Genomic DNA, 25,369 nt, shown 5'->3' with positions numbered 1-25,369 from the left:
TGTTTGGTGTATGATTTTTTGAGCTCATTTCAGTTAGGACTAGATGTTCCGGGTTGTCTGATGTGCTTTTGTTGTGGAATTATTGCTAAAGAGTGCTTTTGTTTTGCCTCCTCCTGGAATTTACCAGACCAGAACTAATTTAGTTTTGGCTTGGAAAATTCCACACCATGCAGGTCATTTGGATGCTACAATGGCATAAAGTATGAGGCTGGGTCTTTAATTTCTTATAGAGAATTTTGTGCCCTATCCAGAACCCCAAGGAGAGATGATTGTTATGTTTTCTCTTGTCATCAGGGTGTAAGGTTCTGTCAGCCCACTTCCACTGAAGGAGCAACTTGCCAGGGTCCTAACTTTATCTGAGCATCTTAGCTCAAACCTAATGGGTTTTCCAGGCCCAAAATCACATCCCTTAAGCTCCAACTGAACATATCCTCCAACCACAGTATCAGGGCTTATATAGTTTAGTTTTTGCTATCCTTACCTCTAGCAAGCTCCCTAATCAATCTTTAAATTCTAATTTCTTTCACACTCATCTATGTATTTAAATCTTTTATCCAGCATTTCTTTATGTTTATAGAGGAAAGGGATCCATTAACTTAGTATGTTACTTTTTGAAATCTCTTTATAAAGACTCTCTTTTACAATGCTAACAACCATGTAAGATTATGATGATATTGAAAACCACCTCTAGCAAGTTGCAGAGCCAAGACTCAAACCCAGTTTCACTAGGTTAATGGTATTTGGGGGAAAAAAAAAAGATTTAAAAAATTGCCAGTAACTAATAACAACAAAGAGTTCCAGCTTAACTATACTTTTGCCAGCATTTGGTTATTGAAGGTGAAAACATCAAATATATTGTTTTAATATGTACTTTTCATTACCAGCAAGAGTAAATATTTAACAAATGTCATTTCTACTTTCTCCAGTTTCCCTTCCATTTGTTGACGCCACAGGAGGCAGATCACCTAAGACAAAGCACAGATGACAGATAAATGAAGTTCTATTGCAGATCAGAGCTTATTTGGAAAACGAAAAGCTACTTATTACCTGAGATCAATGAAGAAAATAGCAAACTACTAAAATATTTCTTTATTTGAATAAGGTCAGTGTCATTTTTTAAATTCCAGCTAGCATAAAATAACAATCAGGAAAAAAAAAAACAAACTTGACAAAATGTTATCCAATTGAAATTGACAGTGGATAGAAAATCCTTTTAAATTTTTAAGTAATATCATAAAAGAAATATATTAAACAGGCAACACACAGATCTAAAAAGTTGCAAGAGCTGATTTTACACTAGATCTTATAAATAAAAAAAATCCCCAATATAATAATTTGTTCACTATCTCCCTTTGACAAATACATGGACAGGGAAAGATAATCACATCTTAATATTCACAACTGCTTTATGTTCTTTACAAAGACCACATCTCTGCAAAGTGGCAGGGCAGGCAATCCCTTATTCAAGTAATTTCTGTTTTCCCCACGTTATCAAAAAGTACAGTTGTCTGAGATGAAACATCAGCACAATCACAACAAGAAAGCAAGGGCTTTAGCTGGCAGGCTTCAAGATGGGAGTTTCCATGGCTTGACCAGGATCTGAACATAAGCCGCCACCAAAGTACCAAGAGCTACAAGTAATAACCTGGATTTAGTTTGTAGTCACTAATGAACCAAGAATTTTAGTAAAAGAAACATTAAGTAAATTTTACATATAAAAGAATCAGTGCACATTTGCTAATAATTTCATTGATAATAAAAAATATTATGCTCTCAACTCAGCATTAAGCCAACAAAAGACCTATTTTTCACTCTCCATTTTAGTGGTTCTCAACCATTAGTGTGCTCAGAATCATCTGAGATGCTTGTTGAACACTGATACTCTGAAGCCCTCCCACCCCTGAGTTTTAATACAGGTGATTTGGAATGGGGCCCTGAAATCTGTATTTTAAACAAGCACTCCATGACCCAGTCTGGTCCATGGACTATACTTTAAGAAACACTAATATGCCTTTAACACATAACAGAACATTGGTTATTGTGACTTCATGGTAAAGTTTCAAGCTGAATAAAACATTCAAACAATTGGAATACAAATAAGTATATTAAATAAGGGCATCAGCCATTATGTAATTGAATTTTCTTTTTAAAAGTGGCATCATAAACACAACAATTTACATTAAAATTTTTAAATAAATTTTGTTTTAATCCAAGGCACCTGTAAAATACTTGCTGGTGTGAGAGAAGTGACTAAATTCAATTATACATAATAGTACAAAAATGAAAAAATTCTGGCAGTGATTGATTTTTCCACGACCGAAACACTTTGTTAAAAAATGAGCTACTTGATGATTTTGAGGAAAACAAATTTCAAATAATAAGATAAATGTCCTACATGAACTATTTTACTGATTTTCAAGCAAGTTAAATTAATAAGAAAAAAATTCATGCTCATTCTCTTTCATAACAACCATCTCCACTAGTATTAGGAACAATCAGAAGAATTCCCCTTGAATTCTAACCTGAAAAGTGTATACTGCATAGATCCTGTATTTCTTTAATGTTCAGGCACATGTAACCATGGGCTTTAAAAAATACTGGACTTGGCAGCCTTTATCTCAAGAGGATTTCCCAAGTTCCACAGTATATAACATATTCTTCTGAGGGTAGTTATTTTTTTTTCATGGAATATGAGTAAATTCTGTGATGAATGATGTCTCCGAAACATGAATTTCAAAATGTTAACACAAAGGAGAAATGTGAGAGGAACTTTTTCAACGTTGAAGTGACCGAAGTAGAGTGAGTCGTCATTAGTTATTCTCTTTCTGTGTTCTAGGATAAACACTTACACAAGAAGCAATCCAAGACTGTTCGCGCACACAGTGCTAGTTAGGTACTGCTATACTGCACAGTTCTTCACGAAGTCTTTATAGAAATTTTAGGTCATTAGCCCAATCTGTAAATGACATTTGAGAGGAATCTTGGGAAGGCTTGGAAGAATTCAATAGTACTATTTTATAAAACAGTATTACTCTCGATCCTATGGCAAAGGAAAGAGAATCAAATCACTTTAGGTAAAAGAGTATTTTGAAGCAAGCAAAAGTAAGTCTACATCAGGTGTGAAAACAAAAACTAAATCTGTATTTATAAAATGTCATTTACAGATGGTTTCTCTAATACCCAGAACTATGTACAAAGACTATAAAATCTCCTTCCAGTCTAACATTTCATGGTTAAGTTTACTAACAAGTGCTTTACAACATCCTTAGTTCTGGCATTAAAAGGAAGAAATCAGAAGTATTTTGCTCTATTTTTCAATTTTTGCCTTCAAAAATATTAAAACTGCTTCTAAATCAAGCCTCCTTAATGTAAGAGTACACAAGGAGTAACAAATCCTGGGTTACACAGAGTAATGTAAACCACAGTGTAGTGGTAGGTTTTGTGAACTCAAAATATTCTTAAAACATGCAATCTGAGCTGAAATTCATTGGACAAAATGAGAGAAATAAATTCCTTAAATTAAAAATATAAGTACAAACAAATTATTTTTTATAATATTGAATGAAGACACTCAAGAATATGGGCCATCCTGAAATGAATACATCACCAGGCAAAATAACCATTAAAAACTATTATCAGAGGAATGTTTTCATTTAAGTGACTTTTTAGGCAAAATGCAGCTCTTAATTTTTCCCTAAAATTTCCTTTAACGGTGAGATGTAGCATTGATAATCAGAGGGAAAATCATTTCATTAAACATTCTGAAGCTTATTAACCACATCATAAAGCTCCGAGACAAAACATTCTTTGATTCCAGAGGGAGCTATATTAAGATTAAAGAACTGCAAAGCCAGGTCTTAGTTTAGGAAATTCCAACCTTTAAGACTTTGGTGACAAAATACGATGGAGAGCTGTTACTGAGACCCATATTCTGGGAGGCAAGAGGACAAGTGTGTTTATGTTAAATAAATAAGCCTCTCCATATTAGAGACTTAGTGGGTTACACTCAGATCCATTTTCTATTATTTCTATTTTTTATTTTCTAGTATTTATCCTCTTGTCAATATTTATTCAGTGGCTACATTCTACTAACCAGTTCACTGAAATTTAAACAGATTTATGTACTATGAATAAATTTACATGTGGTTATCTTTAAGGTTTATTCTTACCGAAAAAAACAAAAAATCAATGTTTAAACAATGTTTTATTTTATATAAAATTTAATAATTTAGACTATGAAGTAATTTAAATACTTAAAAGTCCCTCAAAAAGACATTTTGTACATACATACATGATGTACACACATGAAAATGGTGGTCAAAAGAATTTTTTGGCAGCTGCTTCTTGCTGAGTCCTACAAAAAAAAGAAAAGAAAAAAGAAAAAAAAAACTGAAAGAAGTTCTTCACATTAAACTTTGGAAAGAAACAGGATTGCTTAAAATATTGATGCCTTTGAAATATAAAATACATTAAGATAAGAATATATTCTATGTATGTACTCCAAATGTGAACTGAAATAGACTAGAAATAATATTTGCTTTGTATCTGAAAGTTGCATTATGGGTATATATAACTTCATATAGTATTTTAAATTAAACACAGAAAATAATTATGTCAAATTTCACGGAGACTCACCTATACATGATGTAACCAATGAACAGCAGTGTCTGTACAATTACAAATACGATGAAGTGAACCGTCGATAAACATGATGGAAATGGTGGTAGTTCTGGGCATTTTGATCTTTCATTGGACGGCTATAATTATAATTAGTCAAATTAGTAGCTTGGAAAAAGACATACATGAAACTTTATAAAACTTGTGGTTTATTATACAAACAAGTATTTTGATTAATTCATCCCTAGAAATATCTTCTATCACTTCAACTTTTCCTTTTTTTTTTAATTTAAAAATGAAAAAATTTTTAAGAGTAGTTGACATGAGATGGTTTCTACCTTATCACACTGCCTTCTGGCTCTTGTCTTCACTAAGGATGATGATGATTTTGAAAGTTTTAGAGATGAGAAGTAATACAAACCACATTCCCCTGGATACTTTCAGTGCACACTTGCTGCACTAGTGTGTTTACCAATAGCCCACCCTTCACTTTCAAAAGTGTTTCAGTTCAGAAAATAAATGGTACAGTTATCTTGCCAATAAACTACAAACATAATAGCTCTTACTTACCATCATTCTCTCCAATCTCACAGCATTCAATATTACTCACTACTGTTCTAAAAAACATTTCTCTTCCTATTCCATGTGTATTGTTCTTGATATAGTTACATCTACCCAGCACAGTTCTTCAGGACATATATATTACCCAAACCATCCTTGGCCTTAGCCATGGATCAGAGAAGATACTAAAATGGTAATCAGAGAATATTTTCATTGAATGATAATGTAAATCCTACATATAAAACTTAACAAAGAAATCAAAATATATAGAAATTTGAAAGACATGGACCAATTCTACCCTGAATAATAAAAATGAACTTCAGCTAGCTGGGCATGATGGGATGATCACAGGTTGGAGGCCAGTCTAAGCAACTTAGTGAGACCTGTCTCAAAATAAAATTAATTAAAAGGGTTGGGAATTTAGCTCAGTGGTATAGCCCCAGTACCCGCCCCCCCCCCCCCAAAAAAAAGGTATTAACACTAACTAATGTTAAAATATTTTCAGCAGAATAAAAGTAGACCATGCATTCTTCCTTTTCTAAGGAAGTCTATAACAGTTACAGAAAAAGAAACAAAGTTACCACATTTCGCTGTACTAAGATGTCTATGTCCCTCTTCACTATGTGCAGGTGCTCCTTGATGTCCATAAAGTGCTGTGTGGTCTCATAGACTCCTCCTGCAGAACTGGGGTGCTGTATTCCACTGACCAGTCTGACAGTTTCACTCATGGAATTCCTGAAACAGAAAATCTCTTTATATAATGAAATCACTAAAAAGATGATTGACTTTTTCAGTCACAGATTTCAAATGGTTATACTTTTTGAAGCTTAATAATCAGATCACATACACATATACACACACAAAAAATAAGGGTAAAGAAAGTATTTAAACTCAGAATTGTCTTCAAAACTAGAAAATGATTTATAAAACTACAGCTTAATACTACGGCTTTATTCTTCACTAAAGGCCACCTAAAAATAATACATAGAGAGTACTACCAAATAATCTATATTAAAACCAGCAACGTGGGCTGGGATTGTAGCTCCGTGGTGGAATGTGAGGCACTGAGTTTGATCTTCAGCACCACATAAAAATAAATAAATAAAATAAAGGTTAAATTCTGAATAATATAATGGATATTAATTACTCTTAATAAATTGTAAGAAATCTTTCCAGTGTTTTCAATGTTTTACAGCAAAGGATTAAGCAGACCTGAACTCTGCAAATCCTATGCATTCTAAAGTTTTCAGGACTGCCCTTGATCAGGTCATCTCTGTAAGCACCTGGAATATGCTGCCCAATAAAGAGTTATTTTTCTGGGGTGTTGGGCCTGGCCAGTTTATGCAAACTCTGATTTATGAGAATTCTGTTTTTGTTTGCCTACAGTCATAAAGAAACTGATGACAGAGTGTTTGTGGTCAGCTACATGGGTGCTCCATTTATAATGACTGACCTCTAATAAAAATCCTACATGCCAAGGCTTGGGTAAGCTTCCCTAGATGGCAGCACTTGGCACATATTGTTTGTCACACATTGCCGTTGGGAGAATTAAGTATAGAAGATCCTTGACTTTCGAAATTTACAGTCTGACAAACCCCTTATAAAACGAAAATATAAGTTAAAAGTGCATTTAGTACAACTAAGCAACAGCACATCATTGCTTAGCAACCCAACACACTATAGAGTACTGGTTGTTTACCCTCATGACTACACGGGCTGATAGGGTCTGTGGTTAGATACTGCTGTCTAGTATTGCAACTAAGTATTATCCCACACATTGTTAGCCTGGGAAAAGACCAAACTTGAAAATTTGAAGTGCAATTTCTATTGTATGTGTATCACTTTTGTATAATGGTAAAACTGAAAAATTTAAATTGGGGACCATCTGTACCGTCTGTGAGAACACTAGCAGAGGACAACCAGAAGCTGGAGCCTCTTTCTCCTGGACTCAACTCTCTGCACCTTTTTTCTTTGCTATTTTGCTTAATACCTTTTTGTTGTATTAAACTATAACCATGAGTATAACAGTTTTTCTGAGTTCTGCGAAGACTTCTGGTAAATCTTAGAATCCTAGGGGACTCTGTAACCCCAAACACAAATCCAACTACTGTTTTCTCCTTGCAGTTCTACCAGATGGCCCCTATACAAACTAGTGCTTCAACCAGAAGCCAACCAAAGAAGAATCTATTTGTTCCAAACATAAAGGAAAAACTGGTTGGTATGCTGAGATGGTGTGATATTCTCCAACATGATATTATTTTGAAGGGTAATTCTGACTTCATGCAACATTTTGTCTTAACATACTGACTTCAGAATATAATTTAATGCAAGATGTGATTCCACTATTCATACGTAAAATAAGGAGTTCTACCACTGAGTATGCCCTTTCAATATGAATCTGTAAGCATGATAGTAAGAAATTACAAACATTTTTCTTTAAAAATTGCAGAAATATAACAGGCTTTTTATTAATAAGGAAATAAATTTACCTGAAAATATCATTATTTTACCTACTAAGCACTTAAAAAGGTATATATTAACACTTATATTACAAATTATCTTCAAGTCTGGAAATTTCTTTTGTGAGGTAAATAAAACACAACTGGCAACTGTTGAAGCTGAGTGATGGATACACAGATATTCACTGTACTATTCTATTTCTGTGGATGTTCGAAAGTGGCCACAAAATCTAAAACTCAAGTGTCTCTATAATGTTTGCTATTTATTGCTCAGATTTTATCTCCCACTACTCCTTTTTACCTGTCTTGGCTCTAGCCATTCCTTGAAAAATATCCTTTCCCTTTAAGCCTCTGGATGTTCCTTCTGGTAAAATCCCTCCATTATAGGTTACCTTTCCTCTACATTCTCCCCTGGATCCTTCCCTAACAAACACAGTCAATCCTCCCACATGGAGACTTTCCTACTTTGGATCTGCACAGATGGATCAGCATAAGCCCCCTGAGAATGAGTTTTATGTCTCTGATTTCCTACCAGTGTCTGCAATTATGGTTCAATTTGGAGGAATAAATACAAAGTTATCCCACTCATTTCCCTGGAATAAAATTTAATTTAAAAAGAAGAGCTCTACTAGAAGAAAGCAAAAAGAAGACACTCAAATCTCAGAATTAATTAGAAATAGCATAGTTATGTCAGACTAAATGTTAAGTTTTAAAAAACTGTATTTGACTTAAAGAAGCAATGAAGACTTTAAAACTAGCTATAAAATATCTCAAGTGCTTTCTGAATCAATGTCATATATTGATTAAAATTTATTTCCATGGCACAAGTGCTCAAGAAAATTCATGAGGCTAAGCTTTTCCATTAAAACACCAATTAAGGATTATATTTTAATACACTTGAAATACTTACCAAGACTAAAACCTCCCATGTAATATAAATTTCTTTCATAACTCCATTTAAGAATATTGCTTCCCAGAAGTATGAACTTGCTTACATAGAAATGTCTTTTTAGTATACAAAAATTGAGTCTCTTAATGTTCTCTCATTCAATCATTCATTTGTTTGCCTGTGATTCTGCTAACATTTATTTGGTACATGTTATGAGCCAGGCAATTTTTAGGGAAATAAACTGTGTGAGAAAAATGTAATTCCTGCCCTGCTGAGCCAACAGTCTTGCAGGAGAGCAATGTCTTAGAAAAAACTAGAGTTCTGCAAATAAAGATGTGTTGAACTTTCCTGGGCACCTAGAGCAGGTGCATTAAAGAATGAGGAGGGGTCTACGAGGCAGAATTGTCGTGAAAGGGGGCATAGATCAAGTGAAAAGAGGATAGAAACCCAGAGAAAACATCTTTTAAGAGATGTTGGAAAGAAGATCAACACGTGAAGAAAATTAAATGGAAGCAGAGAGGCCAAAGAGTGAGCAGTATGGTAGAAATCTTGAAAGGAAAAAGTTTTGAGATGAAGAAGTGGGAAAAGGTTCAATGCTACAGAAAGGAGGCTGAACTACATGCTTTCTAAGACCTCTACAGAAAAAAAAAAAAAAATTATAACTTTATGGGAACATGAAAATCCTTTATAAAGACACAAATCTTCCTTTCCATTAAAGACAAATATTTCCTATCTCTTCACATTTTTCCTGAACCTTAATTCCAAAGAAAAAGCTCTATAGGACCAATTCAAAATTTGAGCTCAGTTTTGGTTAATTTATTGCATGCATGACATTTGTTCTCCACTAGTAGTGGGAGTTTGTAAGGACTATCAAATATCCTAAGGAACTCCTAACCACTACTTAAACTTTAAGGTGCTCTAATACTACTGCAATGTGAAACAAACAAAGCACAAGGGTTTCTAGAGTATGAAGACTTAAGAAAATACACATGTGCAAAAGAAAAACCGGAAGAACAAACCAGAAACTAATGTAATTGCTTGTCAACAGAGATACTGGGAAAAGGTCTGAAAGAAAGGGAGAAAGGACTGAGGAGAGATAGCAGGGAAGAGAAAGCAATATTTCCTTGGAAGGATATATCCTGGCGGGGAGGGGGTCTGAATAAGTAATTAGTTTAATTGATTGTATTTTATCAACGTTAATTTCCTGGTTATGACAATTATACTGTGGTCATATAAGATGTTAACATTAGGGGAAGATGGGTGAAAGATTTTTATGGAAATTTTCTGTACTATTTTTGCAGCATTTGAAGTCTAAAACAGATGAAAATAAAAAAATTCAAATGTTATGTTACATGATCAAGTTCATTTTCAAAAGAACTCTATTCATTTAGCTAAACTATCTGAATAGCTCAACTATTCAGTTGGCAATCATGAGTTCACAATATGAAAAAATTTTTAAGTGCCAAAAAACAGAATTAAAGAAATAGAAATTTTCAGTTATAAGTTGAGTGGTTTTCATCTTTAGATGTCAGGAACATCACCTTCTGTTTAATCCAGTTTAATTTCCTAATCCTAAATAATATACCTTGACATTCTTGTTTGTCAAGGATTATACTGGTCAGGATAGTGCTCTAAAGCATTAGCTTATGGAAACGTGAAACTCTGGCTTGTTTTCTCTGCTCAAGGAATTGAGAAATGTTAATCATCTGCATAAGTAAATCATTCTCATCAGAAACTTATCATTCAACACTCTGCTCTTTGTCTAGTCTCTCTTAGGGTAGAAGATAAGAATGAAAAAGAGGCAGTTACACATTATTTCCTTTAAAATGTTTTCATGCCATAAAAAAAAGAATGCCTGCATCCAACTAATTTATATTATGGTCCTACAATGCTAAACATGCTCATTCCCTAGTATTTCTCATAGAATTGCTATATGTCACATTCCATATTCTTTTAATATTTTCTACATACAAGCACACACCTGACTCTGTCAAGTTAGCTTTTCTAAAGACATTAAAGATTTTTTTCCAGGTTAAAACTATTAAAAATTTAGATGTTTATAGTTTCTAAATATCAAAAATTCTTTTTTTTATTATTTAAAACTTATATAATTTCATACTGCTAAATTTTTGGGGTTTTTTCCATATTTTATTGTGTATTGTCATTGTGTAATGCACATAATTACATAATGATACATAATGGTGAGATTTGTGGTTATATATTCATACATGCACACAATACAACAATATAATTTGGCCAATATCATTTTGAAGTACTTCCCGTTTCCTGTCTGTCCTCCCTCCCTTTGGTCCCTTTCCTCTATTTTACTGATTTCCAGTTGATTTTATTGAGATTCCCCCACTTTTCTTTTCCTTTTTCCTCTGTAGCTTCCAAAATTTTCACTAATTTATATCACAGCATTTCTTGGATAGAGGTGAAATAGTTTTGATGATGTGAAAACAAACATATATTAGGTGTTCAAACAAACAAACAAAGCAAAAGTAAGAAAAAAAAAAAGTCTATGAACATAATGCCTAAACATGCATTCTATTATGAGTTTGAGTCTTCTTTTTCATGAAAAGGAAAGAAATTCTTTTACTTCTTTTTTTTTCACATCTTCATAGATGTATTTTGTATAACGATGAGGGTCTCCTTCCACCATCCATGCAATTCCCCTTCTCCCTCCCTTTCCCGCTCACCCCTCTTCCCTATCTAGAGGTAATCTTCTTCCCATGCTCTTCCTCCCTACCCCATTTTGAGTCACCCCCCTTATATCAGAGAAGACATTCAGCATTTCTTTTTTGGGGACTGGCTAAGTTCACTTAGCATAATCTGCTCTAATGCTATCCATTTCCCTGCAAATGCCATGATCTTATTATTTTTTAGTGCTGAGTAATATTCCATGTGTATAAATGCCACATTTTTTTTATCCATTCATCCATTGAAGGGCATCTAGGTTGGCTCCACAGTTTAGCTATTGTGAATTGTGCTACTACAAACATTGATGTGGTTGTGTCCTTGTAGTATGCTGTTTTTAGGTCCTTTGGGTATAGTCTGAGAAGAGGAATAGCTGGGTCAAATGGTGGTTCCATTCCCAGCTTTCCAAGGAATCTCTATACTGCTTTCCAAATTGGCTGCACCATTAAAAATTCTTATGTTTATAGTCCCCTATTTATAAAATGAATCAAGAATGTGATTGATCCCTCATAATAACACAGTGCATGCATGCATACCTTCACTAGGATAAAGATACCACTTAACACTGAAACACGACTTTGATGCACTTACTTCATTTCATTTATTTGTCTCAGAATCTCATGCTGAGTTTTCACAACAGTATCCAATTCTTGTTGAGTGATCTGGAAGAAAAAAAGATGGTCAGCTAGTTCAATAATCCTCATTTTATAGCCTTTCTTTTCTACTCTAATCCAAGAGAGGCATGCATATTTGCATGTTCCGAAAGCTCACCTGCCCATGCTGCCCTGGGATCCCTGATCCTCTCTTAGAGATTTCTTCTGTCAGGGAAGAGACATATCTTCTCTGTTCATCAAGAATCATATCTAATTGTCGGTTCAGCTGCTTGATTTCAAGATGAATACGATTCTGTCCTTCAAAGATTTGTCTTAGCTCACGATCTCCTACACTCTCAAATATTTCATCCGCTGCAAAGTAATTATGAATTTAAATTAGAATCACCTATATATACTTATATATAAGTGATTACTAAAATAGTGTAACCAAACAAAGGGTAAACAGACACCAAAATTAAAACATTTCCAACACAGTAGTATAATCTTCCAAAGAGAAAATGTGTAAATAATTAATTTAATTATGACTCTTACTATTTGTTTTTTGCCATTTCTAGTGGCTGAACATTTATAAATTCCATTTAAATTTGTCATTTAAAAGTAATTTTTTCTTTCATATATATTGTATAATTCTGTCCGTTTGAATAGGCAGAACTAATGTAGGGTGACAGAAATCAAAATGGTGACGGGCTCTGTGGAGAGGGATTTTGATGTGAAGGAGGCACCAGGGAGCTTTCTAAAGTGAAAAAAAATATACTGGGTGATAGTTAAGTAGGTGGAAACATTTTTCAAAATTCACCAACTACACTTTTCACATACTTAAAAGAAAGACGTTTATGCTTCATTTTTATCTTCTTCAAGTCTGGATGACACTGGTGATCATTACATTACACAGTGTTAAATGTTTGCCACAGGCTTTAAGTACAGCAGTGATTGTTTATGTGCACAAGGAAAACCAGGTAATAAAAACCAGTCTTAACATTATATTTTTGACATTATTAATTTAATAAGCAAGATCTGAATTACATTGGCTTAGAATAGTACTTTATTTATTTATTTATTTATTAGTTTTTGTTGGACACAACATCTTTATTTTATTTTTATGTGGTACTGAGGATCAAACCCAGTGCCCCACACATGCCAGGCGAGCACACTACCACTTGAGCCACATCCCCAGCCCTAGAATAGTACTTTAAAATACTAAATATTCAAGTCCAGGATTCTATTAGTAGTAAGGAGAGAAGTAGATTAGATATCATTTCACATTATTCTGACAATAGTTTTGATAGTTTTTAAGTATTATCTCTATGCTAAAAAGGTAAATAGTACCACTAAAAGGAGAGACATAAACCTTGGATGATTTCATTTAGCAAATACCTGCTGAGCCTCACTAGCACAGTAATGTTCTGGGTTACTTTTTAGGTTTAGGGAACATAATAAGTGTAATCCCTGCCCCATGGAGCTCAAGCACTAGTGGTGTAGGATTCATCTATACAACTGTGGCATTCATTACTGACACTAAGATAAGGTCTCACTTTTAAGGTCTTTCAACTCTTGAGGACTGAAGATTTGCTCATAAATTGTTTCCAAAAAATTACTTAGAGCTTACTAGGTCAGAGAGCAGGGGGTGAGATAGGAAACACATGGAATCATGCATCCAATTTACAGCCACCATGGATGTCAGCTTTGCTACCACTCACCAGGCTGTCCCTGAAGGTCAGGGTGATCCTTCTGGAATTCCTCTTTTTTTTTGTCCAATTCTTGTTGAAAGTGCTCAAATTCCTCCTGATACTTTTCTTTTTCTTTTTCTGAAATTTCTTTATCTGGTGTAGGCTTTATTGGAGTTTAAGAATAAATCATAAAAAAGATAAGAGAACCTGTGAGACATTTCAATATATGTTCTTTTTCTTAGGTTCACTATTCTACCACCAGCTGAAAGGTTAACATAAAATGGTTATTCCTTTTTATTGAAAAAAAAAAAAAACTTTACTCTTGCTACTAATATGAACAACAAAAATAACAATAACCACTACTACTTGCTCTAAGTATACTGTCTCTTTTAATCCTTACATCATGAAGTGGCCAGGACAAACATCTGTTCTGCCAATAAAAATATTATATACTAGAGAGGTTAAGTAACTTGTACATGATCATACAGCAGGAAGGTCAGTCTTCCCAAGTTTTCAGCCATGAGGCATAACCATTGAAAATTGAAAATACACTTTGAAAAACAAGTATATGTACTCACTGGCTCCTTTCCAGGCTCAGTCAATTGGAAAGTCAGAAAAGAAAGAACATCATGGTCATCTACAAATTAAAAAAAAAAAAAAAAAAAAATTCCATAATATATTATTTTTATAGCTGTGAATTTATATTTATTGCTTTTAAAATAATGATAAATAAGCTGTAATTTGATAAAGGCAATGGTTCTCTGTGACCTTAAGGGCAAAAATTCATCTGAAAGATTTACATTAAAAGTAATCCAAATTCACTTTCTTAAACCCTAAATCACAACATTTAACAATTTTAACATATAACAGATGCTTAACAAATGTCTAATAAGGAATAAACAATAAACACATAGACAAAATCCTGTTAATATATTTCCTATACCTAACTGTCTCTGAGTCTATTTCATCACATGTATTGGTTATTGCCTTTCATATTTATTTTACTCACATGGAAGCCACAAATAACTTTATGTTATCTAAAATCACATAAAATCAAATTAATGTCAAGCTGTTTAAGCTAAAAGCAGAGACTCAGCAGGTTGTCCTGGTTAGTTACATCCACAGAGTAGAACAATTATCTACAGTGTGCAGCAGTCTTCATGCTTTCTACCACTCATAGAAATCGAGAGATGCAGGCAAATTCAATCCAGAAAACTGTGATTCTTCACAGTACACTGAGAAACTTGAACAGAAATCATGTGGTCTAAAAGGCCAGGGATCAGACCTTCTTGGGCTAACCATTATAGGCCATGTGATCTTCAGAACCTTTCACATAAGATTTGACAAATTCATCTAAAAATAGGAAAAATGTGGTCTCTCTTTCCGCCCTCCCTGGGTTGCATAGAACGATCCATACATTTGAAAAGTATTTAAAACTACAATGTGCCATATAAACACAAAATTGGGTTAATGTGGAGTAACTTCATTTATTACCACACAAGAGTAAAAATGATCACTGAATCTTGGTATAAAGTTTGGTCCCCAAATAAAATTTCCTCAGATTGCCAAATTCACTTATATATGATGTGACAACACTTAGGGTCCTAAAACATATGACAATTAACCTTTGATAGCTTCAAATTTAAATATGTTTCCTTTGCTGTAAAATAGTACCCAAACTAATGCTGTAAGTTGGATACCTGTATGCATCCCTAGCCAACTGTATACTTATAAAACAATGAGAGCTGTCCCAACAGAGCCAAAGACGCACAGTAGACTATGGGAAGGCTTCAAATAGTCTTAAAAGGTTACATGCAAACAAGTTTACATATCTCCAAAATATATTATTACCAATAAAACTCAATTCACTAACTTTCAATATTAAAAAGATAGCATGTTTTACCTGCAAGACCTCCCGTTGCAGCAGATATTCCAAAATACCCTTGTGGAGGGATCACCATATTTTCTACTTTGGCGCAAAATTCATAATCATTTCTATTTGGTGTAAAGCCATTATTGATCATTACCTAGAAAGACATACTATAGCTATAGCTTTTACAATGGACAGTGTAAAATGATCTACAGTTAGTCAATTTGTTCAACTTTGCTTCCTTCAAGGCCCTGGGTTCAATCCACAACACCATAAATAAATAAATAAACAAACAAATAAATAAATTAAAAATAAATAAAAATCTGCTTCCTTTCACTATTATAAAGGGTAATTTTAAATAACCTCACTTACTTAATATTATCACACAATAAGATATTCCATTTGTTTTTTACCCACTGTGTCATATGTTTAAAATGTGAAAATTTTGATAATTTTTCATTCAAATTTTCTAAAATGAAATATGGCTCACTTGCTCTTTAAAAATTATTCTCTTTGTACAGTTTATTCAGAAGAGAGATCATATTTGTTCTGAAACCCCAGTGACAGAGCTAAAACCAAATAAGTTAAGTGTGCAAGTTTAACTACACCTCATAGAGAATTAAATAGATTGCTTCAACAAGTAGTGAGCTCTTCTTTATTATGTAAGTGAAGTAATTGGGCTGTTATAGGTTAGCAGAAACAGCAAAAGTAACAGAAGTCTCTAAAAGGACATCCAAGTTTCTTCTCAGTAGGATGTATATTTGAAGTAACGACCCTAAATTTCTTAAGAGAATCTTGGAATTCTAAGAAAGCATAGGGATCCAGTAGACACATGAACACTCTTCCCATCAACCCAGTCAAGTTGAGGTTTCACCTCTTCATTCCTAACAACCCCATCACTAGCCCTACCCCAAAAGATAGCCACTGAAATTGGAGTGGCCACAAAAGGAGTAGGTCCATGGCATGGACCAAGGGCACCTGTATCACTACTTCTAGAGTCAAAGTTTTGTCACAGACAATTAAGGTTAAATCACACAGGTGAAATGTTATAGAACTCTGTCCAAATTTTCAGAAAAAGAATAAAATACCCATCAATAGAAAAGGTTATTCTCTATGTAATGTAATATAAAAATATGTGGACTAAAAACTAGTTAAAATTAATTTTAAAGATCACTGGCCATATAGTTAACTAATATTATTATTTGTTTCTTTTTATTAGAAATAATCCTGTTTCAGTTTATATCATTTGCAACTCGTCTTTATTGTCTTGTTCTTATTTTTTTTAAAGGGTATAACATATTCATTGTACTATGAGTTAGGAGGACCATCAGGACTGGGATTGTAAAGCCCACGTACTATGTGTTCATAATTAATGCCAGAACACACACTTCATGCTTGCAATATCTTTTTCTTTTCCCTCCAATGTCAAAACAACTGGGACAAGCTGAGGTGCAAATACTAACTTAAACATTTCTCGAGTACCTAACATGGGCACAATATTAATGATTTTGAGAATCATAGGATAAAATGCCTGCCTGAGGTTATAACCATATTGGTAAGAAAAGATATAACATAGAGTTAACTAGCAATTCAAGACAGCACATTTCATCAAAGACCAAAAAAGCACTAAAAATAAATAAATAAATAAATAAAACTTTAAGAGTTTAGGGGAAATATATCATTATAAGCTGATGTTTGGGAAATCTGTGGAAAAGGGATCTGAGGCAGTATGTTCAAAGCTGAGTATGGTCAGTCAAGTACAGAAAAAAGGAGAGAACATCACTGGAAGGAACAACAGGCTGAGCAAACGCTCACAGGCTAGACCCAATAAGCTGCATTAGGAGTCCAGCATGTTCTGCAGCATGTAACTTCAAACACCAGCCTACAGTCATCTGTAGATATTAGGCAACAAAGAATTCCAGGGCCAAATAAGTTCGCAGAATGTGAGGCTTATTAAAGGTTTATTTATTTATCCTTTCTTTATGAAGGAATTTTAAATATGCTAATACATATAGCAATGCCCAATCTCATCTTACTAGGAAATTTTGGGGGGAAGTAGTACACTCTGCAGGAACTGCTGGTGGGCCCCTCATTGTATAGATTGTGTAGAATCATGCAGACAGCCTCCCTGAGATCTTAAGTGAGCATCTACTCACCATGTGAATATCTGCTGTCTGAGCTTTATCCATATGAAGGTAAGTGTGACTTAGTGATGACCCTAATGAAACTGTACAGAATGAATAGTAATTATAGTGAAACTTATGTCCAGCCTAATACCCTGGACATATCCTCTATAATGAGATCTCTAACAGCTTGGAATTCAAGATCAAGCCAATATAGTTTTCCAAAGGGCTGGGAGTATGGTTCAATGGCAGAGCACTTGCCTAGCATCCATGAAACCCTGGGTTCAATTCCACATACCTGTAATTTCTTTTTCTCCAAAGAGCTAATTTTCAGTGTTTCATACATAGGAGTTTAAGACTAGCTCATGATTTAGGAAAAGGAAAAGTTCACAAAAGATACTGATAACATCTTTAAAAAGCAAAGTTTACAATGCATTGATGATCTTAGTTATTAGAACTGCCCGTTGGATATAGCCATCTATGTTTTATGCTAAATTCAATTTATCTATAATTAAACCATGTACCAACCCTCTCATTTCCATTTTTCCCCAAACACAAAGATAACTACTACTTTGCTAGGAAATGGTACCAATTAGTTGTCTAATGGGCAGACATTCAGGAACTATCTTTCACTCTACAACTCTATTTGTACCTCAACCCCTGGCAAACTGAACTAAGTTAGTCCTAAGTCTCTACTTGCTCCTCATCTCTCCTCTGCCTTCCCTTTGGCACCACCTTGGTGCAGACCACAAGTGGAGTCTTGCAGTTAAGATGGAGCTGGGTTTACATCAGAGTTCTCTGAGTTATTCAGTATGATAATATTGAAATTATTCAAAATCTCCTATATTCAATTTCATTTAAGATGGAGATGCATATGCCACAGGGCTATTTAAAAAACTGCACATAAAGCACAAAGCACAGGCCTGGAACTTTTCAGAGTCAAGTAGTCAAAATTGGCTTATCCTTTAAGAACACTAGGACCTAAGTCATCTTTCAAAATTGTAAATCTGACCATTTCACTTTCTGCTTAAAACTAAACTTTCTTAAAAGTTCTTTACAGGATAAACTACAGGACACCCTGTGCAAGGCGTATAACTGCCAAACTTTCAAACTTGCTTCCCCCAGGTCTCCTCTATAAGTCAAAGCAAACTCTGTCTCAAATATTTCAATTTCTCTCAAGGCCCTATAACTGCCTTCTGTGCCTAGAAGACACACACACACCCTACCCCAAACTTCCTGCTCCTGCTTTAAAATGTAGCTTAACCCTGAGAAGCTATTTTTGACCTTCCCCACTCCCACATCAGAGTTACAGAATTTCACTCCTACAATTCCTCAATGGTGGTGCATTGTAGTCTTTGTTACATAGCATGCTAATGCTACATGTGTCTCTAGCATTAGACTATAAGCTTTCTGGGGAGAATGACCTTTGTCTTACTCCTACTTCCTAAAGACTAGCATATATACATATAACATGTCACATAGAGCATGGTGCTCAAATGCTTACTGACCAAATGGAAACCTGCTGGCAAGTTCTTAAAATAGATGCCTACATATACCAAGCTCTGAAGCCATGTCTGTTCTCTTAGAGTAACACTGATCAGCACATAAACAATATCCACATTTAAGTCCATTTAATTTCAATCAATTCAAAAAGAATTCAAGAAGAAAAGTCATACTAGAACATTATTCATTTGATTACTACGACTTACTGTCAGAGTTTTCTGGTAATATACAATCTTTGCCCGAACAGGATAGGGTTTATTGCGAAAGTCCCTCTGACAACTTGCTAGGGCTTGCGTGGCACCATCACTAGAGTGTGAGAGAAAGGAAAAAAAGAAACTTAGAAAGCTTTTCAATATTTAAAAATTCAGGAAGATTAAAATAATATCGAGTTATGATAAAATCTTAGGATACTTATTTCAACTTTTTATTTATTTAGAGGATACAAAGGTGGCACAAATTTTTTCCTGCCAGAACTTCGAGTGACATGAGAACCAATGTTATTATGTGCTGACAGCAAGGAGAGATATACCATTCTGTATGAGGCTAGGACAGAGGACCTCTACCATAGGGCAGAATCCAAATTCCTTAGACTCCACCATAGACTCCACCAGAAATGAACTAAAGTAGAATAGAAAGGAGAATGCCTAGGTACCTCTACTTTAGATAGCTCCAGAAAGAGTGGTGATGAACTACCAGGGTTGAAAATCACTAAGGCAGGAAATAGCAAACTACAGCAAGGATAAGTAATGTTTCTTGCAGTTCACTGACTAAGAGGTAATTCCTGTATAACAAATATGTGAAAATAAAAAATGTACATTCCTAATTCACATACATTATAAATACACTGAACACTCAGATCCTTTGTAACCCACAATATTTAGAATGAATAAAGTGGTATAAATTGTGTATTCATTAGTTTGGTCAAGGCTCAACTTTAGTTTTAAAACTAATAAAGCTGAAAAAGTAAGACTAGTGAAAGCCAGGAAGATTCTATAAACCTTCAAAAATATTGTATAATATAATTTTAGGTTAAATAAATATATATTTTAAGTTTAACATATGATGTGGTTCATAGAAACAATTTTAACCCATTTGGTTTCATTGTTCCAGATGTGGAACACCTATAAGCACATAAATATTATATAATTATATTATACCCAATATAATTATGTAATAATTATAACTATATTATATAATTATAATAATTTCAATTACATAATGTATATAAACTCTAGATTATGATTCCAACCTATTTTAATGTACCTATGTCAATTTCATTAAGATATTCAGATGTGAAAACTTGGGACTAATGGGTTGGGACACAGTCAAATTAAAATAAGATCCATTCACTAAGTTACAAAATGACATTGTAAGAAAAAGAATAATCTTAATTGCAAAGTATTCAGGATATGAAACAATATTTTTCATGCAATTTCTGAAGAGAAGCTAAAATGAGAAACATTGTAAGATCATACACTTACTTTTGATGGTCATAATGGATTTGTCCATTGTTGCCTACGATAACTATAGCAGGATTATTTTTCTAAAAATAAAGAGAATGCATTTGTTTTAAAGGCCTTAATAAAAAATTCTAGATCATTCTTATACTATGAAGTCTCTTATATCTCTAAAATTCTAGAACTCAAAATTTTAAAATAATATGGCCTTGGCATTCAAGGAATTATTAAAGTTCTTTGAATTGCTAATAGGGATCACTGAAAGTCAGGGAAGAAAAAAACCAGCTAAAGGGAATGTCATTAATCTTAAGGCTACTGCTAAACCACAGTTAATGTTTACAATATATAAGTACATTTTGTTCTTTACTGTTTTAGGAGAGATCATCAGAAAAACTGGTCTGATCAAAAAGAGAGATTGACATGAAAAGATGTTACATGAGCTAGCAATAAGTCATGCATATGAACACTGTGATGAGAGCAAACTTTCAAAAGTCTTCTAAACATTACTGGTTTCACTGCCTACATTTAATGTTTCAGGCTTATCCATCAATATTATTAAGCACATTACAGGGGTGGTGGGGAAGGCAGTCACTGCAAAGTTCTAAGGCTCCATTATGACCTCCATCTGGTTTATGAAAAATTGTATCTGTATAGCTCAGTTGCTAAATTCTCACTTGCTAAATTAGAGACTAATTACCATATTTAAAATATCACCTGCCAAGTTTGCCACAATTAAACTCATGAGTGTCAAATAAGGTATATTTCTCATAATCTAACTTTGCTAGCAGATATAACAAAGTCGGTAACTGCTTTTAAAATAAATATACCTTTCCATCATTGTCAAAAGAATCAAAAAATATTCCAACGCCATTCCACATATCGGCTGATCCAAACACAGGGCCCTCCAAGCCTTGATTTTCTGTATACCAAACTGCCTGAAAATACATAATAGGGAACCATTAGGTCAGTGGTGTGTGCATTTATAATAATTTTCTAAGTAACAGAAATGATCTTACTAGGCCATCGGCTCCAATTCGACCTCTTCCAGTCACTCGAAATGTCACCTCCAATTCCCAGTTCTCAAAGGCTGCTTTTGTCTTTGTCCACACTGACCCTCTTTGGCTTTTTAAAGATGGTGCTATTCGAATTTGATCTGAACTTGCAATAGCATCTACAGCAGAAACAAGGGAAGAAAAACTTTAAATTATAATTAGATAAAATTCAACACATCATCACCAAACTACTACATATTTAAAAAACTAATTTTAACTTTGTAAGCTGAACAATAATTTTATTAAGAAATAATTTCATATTAACAGTTTCAACTTTGAAACTTTAGGCCTAATGCCTCTTTTATCTTTGGAACACTGAAGTATCTCTGTAAAAGTAAAAATAAAATAAAATAAACCTATAACAATACATTTAATAGTCCATGGCAAGAGGAAGGAAATTATGACTTAAAAGGCAAACTACCTATTTGATTCTCATAATATTTTTTAAATACCTCAAAAATCTGCAAATTTTTTTTTTAAAAAAACTGTGCAACATATTTATTTATTGGTTTACAAATGTTAAAAAGTCTTAAACATTTTGAAAAGAACATACCACTAGGAATCAAGAGACTTGTTCCTAGTCTCAGTACAGCTGGGACTTTGAACAAATAAATTCTCTTACTCTCTTGGGTTCACCATATGTTTACCTGTAAAATGAAGGGGCTGAGCTTGATCACTTCCATAAACACCCCAAAAGTTATATGCAAAATATTCTGCATATATGCATTTTTCAAGGAAGAAAGTCAACTAAATTTCAATTCAGTAAGCCATTCTTCAGCTTTGGCAGATTCTGAGAGAAAATGGTGATCCCCAAAGTAGTGGTTTGCACTTCCAGTCTGAGCTGAAGTGCTAGCTCCGCCACTAATTAGCAGGTTAATCTTAGGTAAGTTATTTCATCTCTCTAACAACCTCAGAGGCATATAAGGGGTTATAAAAGTGCACATACAGGCATACCTTGGAGATACTGCAGATTTGGTTCCAAACCACTGCAATAAAGCAGTTTTTACACATTTTTTTTGTTTCCCAGTGTCAATATAAAAGTTATATTGACAGTACTCTAGTCTATTAGATGTATGAGAGCATAATATCTAAAAAAAGTACATACCTTAATTAAAAAGTAACATTATTAAAAAAGCTAATGATCATCTAAGCTGTTTAAAAAAAATTGAGCCAACAGACTTGCTGGAAATAGGACTGTCACATATCTTTGTTTTGTAAAAAAACACAATATATGCAAAATGCAATAAAATGAGGTATGCTTATATGTATTTCAATCCTCCCATTCTTGAATTAGATAATTATTAAAGCATGATTAGGCCTAAAATTTGAAAAGTTCTGCATAACCTTTCAGATATTAAACTATTATTTATGCTGGGAAATAAAACTATAATATCACTTTATAGGTAGGAAAAACTGAAAAAAAAGTAGAGTTGAGATGCTTCAGTATGATCACTCACTTTTGTCATCATCATTTTCAAACACTGAATGGTTGAGAGGAAGGCACCAGAAAGAGTACTGGACAGATAATCAGAACACCTAGATTTGAGTTCAATTCTATAGATACCAGCTATGTAACCTTTTCCAAGAAACTTTACCTTTCTGAACATCAGTTTTTCCATATGTAAAACAGATAACACCTGTCTTATCTACTAAGGAACAAATCGGAAAAATGAAGGTGAAAAGAGATTTGAGAGCTATAGTTACAAAGTATCATTTTTTTTTTGCCCTTATGGACCCATGTGTACCAGCAGTACAAAAGGACATTAGAACTAAGAAAGACAAACATAACAGATTTTATCTTAATTTAGGGCTAAACATTAAGGGCTTTGTTTAAATTAGATCCTAAAATCTCTCTACTTTTTGTCTTACATAATGAAAATGGGGAGGGGGGATGAACAATGGCAGAAAGAGAACAATAAGACTATAAAAATTAGAGTAGTAGTGCAAGCAAGGGACATCCATAGCAGTAACTCCCAGAGTCAGTACACAGATTAAGTCACGGTTAAAATACTAATCTCTTTATTTCAAATATAGTCTAGACAAACAATTTAAATGCATTAAGGTACATTATCCTGAATTTTTGCATCACACCAGATTAATAGGTTATGGCTCTATAAAGAAAGTCAAAGTAACTAACTTTGGTAGTTGATTAGCATTCCTAATTTGAGGATATGGGAGAGAGAAAAGCAGGCAGATAATGGAGAGGCGCAAAAGTGAAAAAGTATGAACAAATCCATTACTACTGAAAAATTAATCATCATTCCTCTCCTCCCTAAAACACTGAAAGCAAAAGATCCAAAACCTTGTGTTTAGTATAATCTGCATCATCTTTGTGTATCAACAATGATGTTATCTTGATAACAATTGCCCACCATTATCCTTTTGCCCAGTGGGCTCATAATATATAACTGCTGAGTTAACAACATAATTGCACTCAGATTCAAACACTTGATGACTTGGTCATTAAATCAAATTGAAATTTATAACATATAATTACATATTCATTTGCAGGTAATGGCCCTTCCCAAAAGAGTGCTTTCTATTTAGTACTTACTTTCTAGAAATGAAACATTTTATTTCAAGCACTGGATAATCTAGAAGGATGTATACAAGCCTTATATAAATGATTGCTTAATCACACATTCAGATGGAATTCAAACTGCCAGAGTTTTCTTGTCATCAAAAGACCTTGGCCACTTGTTTTAAAGGGTGTATCTGATGGTCACTGAACAGAGGTTATGACATGCCAAGTGGTAGGATTGATTCCTTAGTCAGCAGTGACACATCAGCACTAGAACCTGCAGATATGCTCTAACAAGACTCTCTTATCGATAAGAGGGCCAAACAAGGTGAATAAAACTTGAAGCAGAACTTCTATTTTTTTTTTTTCTTAAAAGGATAAGATATAATGCTATTCTTAGCCAGGTTCAGAAATAATCAATACAAAAAAATCTTCTACTACTAAATAAAGCATGAGTGTGACTATAAAGTTTCATAATGCAAAGATCGAAGACCACACCAAAGTCAATAAGAGAGGCAAAGGTGTAGGTCTAACAGCTTAATAACGTCTTCTGACATGCAAAAACTTAAAAATTACTTTAAAACCAATCTTTGTATTCTCTGGAGTCTTCAAATGGCATTGAGTACAAACCTGAGCATTAACCATTGCTAACAACACTGGAGAAAAGTAAGCAGGAGAAAGGAGGCTGATGAAACAGGTCTCGGGTTGGGATGGCTGTGGGTGGGGAACGTGTCCCCCAGAGATGTGGCATCAGGGTGAAACGTGACACCTAAAAGTGAGTTTGAGGGCTGGGATGTGGAAGGAAGTAACAAAACACCCCTAGATCAAACGGATAGTACCGAGGAGATCAAAGAAGTCATGAGGTGGATGAGAGTGGAGAGAACGCTGAGAAGGCTCTCGGAGGCTGGCGGGGGAACTTGCAGGCCAGAGGAACCTGGGGTTGCAGAGAGGTTCCCCACCACAGCGCATACGGTGTGCAACAGCTGGAAAGGGACGCTCACCACACCAGGGTATCCGCGGAGAGAAGGTGAAAGGAGGAGGCGGAAGGAGAGGGGACCCGGGCCTCCCGCCCCCTTCCCGGGCTTACTCCCCGCGTGGGCCCAGAAGGGCACGGTCCCATCGCTCTGCACCAGGTGCGGCCCCTTGAAGCTGTATTTGTACTCGAAACGGCGATGTGGCATCACAGCCGGGGTGTCCGCAGCACCGGCGGCCGCGGGGTCGCCTCCCATGCCGTCGCCCCGGACGAAGCGACTGAGTGACAGCAGCAGGGCGCAGAGAAGCGGCAAGGCTCTGGCCTGGGGACCCCTTAGCCTGGATCCCGCCATCTTGGATTCTGGGA

The 25,369-nt window shown here is 34.5% G+C and overlaps 1 protein-coding gene across 3 annotated transcripts; it reads right to left on the bottom strand.

Moving 5' to 3' along the window:
* Positions 1-855: 855 nt before the first annotated feature.
* Lman1 (lectin, mannose binding 1) lies at positions 856-25,369 on the bottom strand. Of its 3 annotated transcripts, none has more exons than XM_027949039.3 (14): positions 25,118-25,369; positions 21,474-21,628; positions 21,285-21,392; positions 20,482-20,543; positions 19,207-19,306; positions 15,408-15,531; positions 14,083-14,141; positions 13,535-13,667; positions 11,995-12,188; positions 11,815-11,885; positions 5,760-5,913; positions 4,636-4,757; positions 4,292-4,354; positions 856-965 (listed from the first exon to the last, which is right to left on the bottom strand). In XM_027949039.3, the coding sequence occupies exons 1-13, from the start codon at positions 25,353-25,355 to the stop codon at positions 4,318-4,320; spliced, it is 1,557 nt and encodes a 518-aa protein (XP_027804840.1). In that variant the 5' UTR covers positions 25,356-25,369; the 3' UTR covers positions 856-965; positions 4,292-4,317. The 3 variants fall into 3 exon arrangements, with proteins under 3 accessions (XP_027804840.1, XP_027804839.1, XP_027804838.1); XM_027949038.2 differs by lacking the exon at positions 856-965 and adding an exon at positions 1,075-3,040; XM_027949037.2 differs by lacking the exon at positions 856-965 and having other exon boundaries at positions 1,075-4,354.

The sequence above is a fragment of the Marmota flaviventris genome, chromosome 16 (genome assembly GCF_047511675.1).
Source record: "Marmota flaviventris isolate mMarFla1 chromosome 16, mMarFla1.hap1, whole genome shotgun sequence".
Taxonomy (NCBI): Eukaryota; Metazoa; Chordata; class Mammalia; order Rodentia; family Sciuridae; genus Marmota; species Marmota flaviventris.
Note: the sequence above shows the minus strand (reverse complement) of the source record. Positions and strands in the feature narration are given on the sequence as shown.